Source organism: Hipposideros armiger, unplaced genomic scaffold, assembly GCF_001890085.2.
Source record: "Hipposideros armiger isolate ML-2016 unplaced genomic scaffold, ASM189008v1 scaffold_116, whole genome shotgun sequence".
NCBI lineage: Eukaryota > Metazoa > Chordata > Mammalia > Chiroptera > Hipposideridae > Hipposideros > Hipposideros armiger.
In genome coordinates this window covers 1807417-1813363 of record NW_017731466.1, presented here as the reverse complement: position 1 = coordinate 1813363, position 5947 = coordinate 1807417, and the positions used below count along the sequence as shown (strand labels likewise).

Genomic DNA, 5947 nt, shown 5'->3' with positions numbered 1-5947 from the left:
CCGGCTTCTGGACGGCCGCTCACTGCGGCTGCTGGCCGCTCACGCTGGCTGCTGGCTACGTACGGTAGCTCATGGCAACCCACTGCCACAGGGGCTGCAGCCTATGCCATCGCTGATGACTCACAGCAGCCCAGCTCCAGGTTGAGCTGTTGTTCAGCATTTTAGCTGTAGAGGGCAGTGTCACTGGCCCTCACATGTGGGATCCGAACCGGGGCCCTCTGGCTTCCCAAGCCAGTTCTTAACCATTGCGCCACTCGGCCGGCCCTGCTTCATCCTTTTTGTGAGACCTGCATAATACTCTTTGGTATGGGTTCACCTTATATTACCAGCCCTCCATCGGTGGGACAATTAGGTTCTTTCCAACTCCAAGCTGTTATAAGCTGTGCTGGATTGACAGCCTTGTACACATACAATTCCTATATAGGTAAGTTGGCTAAATCTCTGTAAGTGGAATTCCAGGGCCAAAGGCATGTGATGTGATCTGCGGTTTTGATAGACATTGCTAACCTGCCTTGTGCTAGACCTGTTCATTCTTATACCTATACCGTCAGGGTATGCATGCAAGGCCTGTTCCCGGCCCTTATCAGCCCAGTGCGTTAGCATACATTTGTATCTTAAATGGGCTTTGCAGTGCATCCCCTTCATAGTTTGGGAGCTGACTGAACTCCCAGGGAGTGTGCTCATTAAGTGTCAAGACTTCAAACTCTTTAGTGCCTGCTTGCCTTGCGGCTTTCACAGTGACTCTGTGCCTCAGTGCCTCATCTGTAAAATGGGGATATTAACAGCAGCCGCCTCATGGGGTTTTGTGAATGAGCTAGTACACGTCAAAGGTTGGAACAGTGCCTAGTACGTAGAGACGCTCTCAATAAACATTTACTGTCATATTCAGTGTTGGTGATTCCCAGGAGACACACACATACCCTCTCCACCAGGCACTTTGCTACCAGTGAAGAAATAGCCATTTCGATCTCTGCATGAGAGATAGCAGGGAAGATGCTGAAAGAGCCGTCAGCCTGGGAAGGAAATGGGGCATGGCTGTCCACTAGATAGTAGCTAGGGAGCCCAGAATATTCAAAAAGGAGGGGAGGAAGCAGTCAGTGTAAGAAATCATCGGTATGAGATTGTCTCTGCTAGGATCAAGCATGGTTGGCCCTGAGCTGGAGGAAAAAGATACCAACAGACAAGATAAAAGGATGGGCTCAGAGCTCTGTTATTCCTCTCACATCACGTCATCACGTCGCAAACATCAACTCGCCTAAACTTGTAAAACTGACATTTTTGCCCCAAATTCCTTAAAAAAAACAAAGAAACTTGCAATGTGGTTGGGAGCTCTTAGCACTGGCCATAGTAGAAGTTCAATATAAATTGTTTCCACAGCCCTAGAAGCCTCCGTCCCTGTCATGCAGTAAATATTATGTAAATATTTGTAGAAAGAAAGAAAAATGCCTTTTAAGGTATGTTCTTTCCGCTCCCTCACTGCCAGCAGCTTATCGAGCCTACACTCACTAACCCTTTTCTTAAGTTTCTTTTTCTGTATTTTGTCACTTCCCTGCCACCTTTGGGTCCACATCGCTGACCTAAAACCCACTTTCTACCAGGCTGAGCGAGCCTCTGGCAAGAGGCCAGCAGTGCCCAAGGCTGTGGCTGTGGCGGTGGCTATGGCCATGCAGGGACTGAGGACTGGGTGTTTCTTCCTGAGCCTTCTGAGTCCAGCGAGCGTTTCCTATCCCTCCTCACTTTTCTTCCCCAGCGTCCTGTTGTTCAAGGAAAGGGTGAATATGAGTGATTCAGTTAGAGGGGGGCAGAGAACCACACTCTGGCCTTTACTGCATGGTCTTTTTTTATTTTTCTAAATGTGAAATGGTCTGCCTGAGTTTCTGGCCTTGCATAACCCTGGCTTCACCCGCTGACCACAGGCAGCCCTAGCATGCCCTGGAGTGCTGGTGGAAACATTGTATCTTTCCATGGAAGCTGCCTTCCTGGGCTGTATGTGTGAGGACACCACTCCAGTGGGCAGCTGTCCCTCAGGGACAGCAGGCGGTGGCCCAGCTGCTCTTGCAGGCAGTCCTGGTGCTGTGCCTAGGGGGGCAGGAGGGCAATGCCAGCTACCCTTGGTTGGCAGGGGCCCTCGCCTGCTGTGCATTTAACAGGGGAAGGAAGTTCTGATGTTGAAGCAGGAAGACCCGGGGTTTAAACTTTTGTTACTGCTACAAGACCCAAATGAGAGTGTAAACTGCAAGAGAATGTCTTCCTATTTTTGGGTTTTCCGTTCCCTTGCTTTGTATCAAGTGTCTCTTTTAATAACACTGATCCATGCATTTCTAAATTGAGGTGGGAAAGCAGACCCCTGTGGCCTCACCATGCGGCCACAGCAGCAGCACTCGGGGGAGGCTGAGCCTGTGCCTTTGTCGGGACTAAAGAGAAATCCAGAGAGAAGGTGAATGCGGGGTCCTGTACTATTTGGCAGCTTCGAGCTTAGCCCACTCTGGGTGCCAACCCTTCATGCTGCTTTGGCCTCCTCCCCAAGCCCACAGCCAGAGTGAGGGTGGGTCTCTCCAGCTCATCATTGTCTGCCTTCTCGGGTCTGGGTGTCAGTGGCTTCCCCACCAGAGCCCACTGTCACCTTGCCAGTGGGTGCTAGAACACAGTTCTCACCACCTACCGCAGGGAAATGAATTTAAAACTCTTGCTGAATGGAAGGAAATATGGAGCAAATGTAGCCAACCTCCAACTGCCACAAAGCAAATGTCTGCAAGCCCACCCCTCGGAGCATTTATTTATTTATTTGCTCTGTGGCCAGGGAGAGGTCGAAACAAAGCCATTGCAGGAATTCCCGCAGTGGGAGAGGTTGTAGCTGTTCCTTGTCAGCTGATGTACTGAAGAACTGGAGGGTTATTTTCAAGACACGAAGAGCTCCTCATCTGCAAAATGAGAGCCCCCAAACATGCCTGTAGCTCATCATTTCTAATTGTGTCAGGTGGCCTGTGCAGGGAGGCTGTTAGTGTTCTTTACCACTAACTTAGTGGCTTACAACAATACCCATTTAATATCTCACAGTTTCTGTGGGTCAGGAATACAAGCAGGGCTCCCAATAAAAATCTCCATGGTTTCATCAGGCTGTGAACCAGGTGTCGGAGCTGCAGTCTCATCAGAGGCTCGACTGGGGAAAGATCCACTTCCGGTTTTCCTCAGGTCATTGGCAGAATTCTTCTCAATAGGCTCTCACAACTTGGCAGCTTCCTTGTTCAAAACCAGTAACGGAAGTCCCCTCCAGCCTGTTGAGATGGAATCTTTTATAATGTAAGCTAATCAAGGTGTGACATACCATCGCCTTTGCCATGTTCTGTTGGTTAGAAGTAAGTCACAGGTTCCACCTACAAAAGCTTTCCTATCAGGAGGCAGATCACCAAGCTTTTATCCTACTTCATGGAGAGAAACCACAAAACAAAGCTTGGCTTTTAGATGGGAACTGGTCTTGCCATTACTTCCAGGCTCTTGTGAAAAAGGCAGGCCTGAGGAAGCTCTGAAGGTTCAGCTAATCATAACCTGCTTTGGTTTCTTTTCCAGGTCTGTCCATGTTGTGGAAGGGATTAGATGTAACTGGCTCTCCAGAAAGCCCACTTGGCTCTAACTTCAGGAAGGTGTCTCTCACCATCTCATTTCAGACCCACTTCTCAAGCTACTTGAGAAAAATGGTGTGACAGTCCCAATCAAAAAGGATTATCAGGAACATAGAAACTCTGTGAAAAAAAGTGGCCCATTTTCCCTTTTGCAGAAGAGACATTCTCAAATTCCAAAATGCCAGCCAAGACCCCAATTTACCTGAAAGCTGCCAATAACAAGAAAGGAAAGAAATTTAAACTGAGGGACATTTTGTCTCCGGATATGATCAGTCCTCCCCTTGGAGACTTTCGCCACACCATTCACATCGGCAAAGAGGGCCAGCACGACGTCTTTGGAGACATTTCCTTTCTTCAAGGGAACTATGAGCTTTTACCTGGAAACCAGGAGAAAGCACGCCTGGGTCAGTTTCCTGGGCATAATGAGTTCTTCCGGGCCAACAGTACCTCCGACTCTGTGTTCACAGAAACGCCCTCCCCTGTGCTCAAAAATGCCATCTCCCTCCCAACCATCGGAGGGTCCCAAGCACTCATGCTGCCCTTATTGTCACCGGTGACATTTAATTCCAAACAGGAGTCCTTTGGGCCGGCGAAGCTGCCCAGGCTTAGCTGTGAGCCCGTCATGGAGGAAAAAGCTCCAGAGAAAAGCAGTCTGTTGGAGAATGGAACAGTCCACCAGGGCGACGTCTCGTGGGGCTCCAGCGGGTCCGCGTCGCAGTCCAGCCAGGGCAGGGGCAGCCACTCCTCCAGCCTCTCGGAACAGTACCAGGACTGGCCGATGGAGGACATGTTTGAGCATCCCATTCCTTGCGAGCTTGTCAAGGAAAAGACTAAATCAGAGGAGTCCCTCTCTGATCTCACGGGCTCCCTCCTCTCTCTGCAGCTTGATCTTGGGCCCTCATTTCTGGATGAGGTGCTGAATGTCATGGATAAAAACAAGTAACTAGATGTCTCCAGCAATTTTCCTTTGGGGGTAAGAGGTATTAATAAAAAAATAAAAATAATAAAAAAAAAGAACCACAGTTGAAGAGAAGAGCTTCACTGGCTATATTTGCAGCAGTGTAATGGGTTTTCTAAAATTATGTTCCTACAAAATATTTTTTTACCTGTTATGCCCTGTGTGCAAAACCAGTTAAAAAAAAAAAAAAAGACCAACCATGTCCTGGCAAAAAGAGGAAGTGAGTCAGTCAGAACTCATTTCAACAGGCATGGCTGATGTTCAGCTCACATTTTTTGTTTGTAGACATGTAAGAAATCTGGCTCAGCCAGAATGGGCACTCGCTACAAAGGGCTGCACAAGTCACATTGAGGAACTTTGCAATATTCCGGCATTTTCTGAGCAAGAGGAAGTCAAACCTTATTTAACACCTAAGCCTTTTTGCTAGACTCTTTTCTATATTGTTTGGGCTCACCATAGCAAATTCTTCAGTGTTAAAACTTTTCTCTGTTTTCACCTTTGAACAAGTTTATGGGTTTGGGGGATTTTCTTGTAGCTCTTATATACCCCTATATCTTATATCGATATTGCGAAATTTTGACTGTCAGCTACATGTTGGTTAAGACACAAGCAAAGTATTACTGTAACTAAGTTATTTTTAAAGTTAAAATATATTTTTATGTGCCTTTGGCTTTTTATTGCAGAGTCTACATTTTTTAGATATTACATCGAATGTTGTCATTGACTTGTTTCCATTGTAAGCCGTGTATGTGTATGTTTGGAAAAGTGTATTCATACGTAGCTTTATTTTCTTTTTTTCTTCATCTGTTACGCTTTTCACAGCAGCCAACAATGGATTGTAAAGTATAAAGGCTCATGTTACTCATGATGCTTCTGCAGAGACTGTGGATTACACCACGTAATGTTCTTTGGAAATATGGGTATTTTAGTACAGTACATACTTGCATTACATAGGTACTTCATACAACACAATAAAGAGTAAATGTTAAAGTGAACTCGCTTGTTTATAATAAACAAAAACATAAAAGAATAATATTTTCTTATTATACAGCCCAGGGTTAGAAAAATTGCTTCTCTAAAGTATACATGAAACTTTAAAATAAGGTAAGAGGTGATTTCCATCCACTCTGTAATTTTTTTATTATTTTTCAAAGGTTTGAGGTCCCAGAAACAGGGCCTCTCAATTTTAGGAAACATGAACCTGTGGGATCAGCATTTTATTTGGAAGTCAATACTGATGCCAACCTTCAAAACTCATTTCTGTCTCCCCTCCCTTACTTTAAAACACTCTTCAGCAAACTCATACAACCCCAATCCCATCCCTTTAGGACAGATGTTTCCATGGGCACATGCCATATAGACAAGATTA

The 5947-nt window shown here is 46.2% G+C and overlaps 1 protein-coding gene across 2 annotated transcripts in view; it reads left to right on the top strand.

Moving 5' to 3' along the window:
• Positions 1-5573, top strand: part of CDC42EP3 (CDC42 effector protein 3) — a 21799-nt gene extending 16226 nt beyond the window's left edge. For both annotated transcript variants that reach the window (XM_019647848.1, XM_019647847.1), the window contains one exon: positions 3568-5573. In XM_019647848.1, the coding sequence (XP_019503393.1) occupies positions 3799-4563 (765 nt within the window). In that variant the 5' untranslated portion in view covers positions 3568-3798 and the 3' untranslated portion in view covers positions 4564-5573. The remainder of the gene's footprint in view (positions 1-3567) is intronic.
• The last annotated feature ends 374 nt before the right edge of the window (positions 5574-5947 follow it).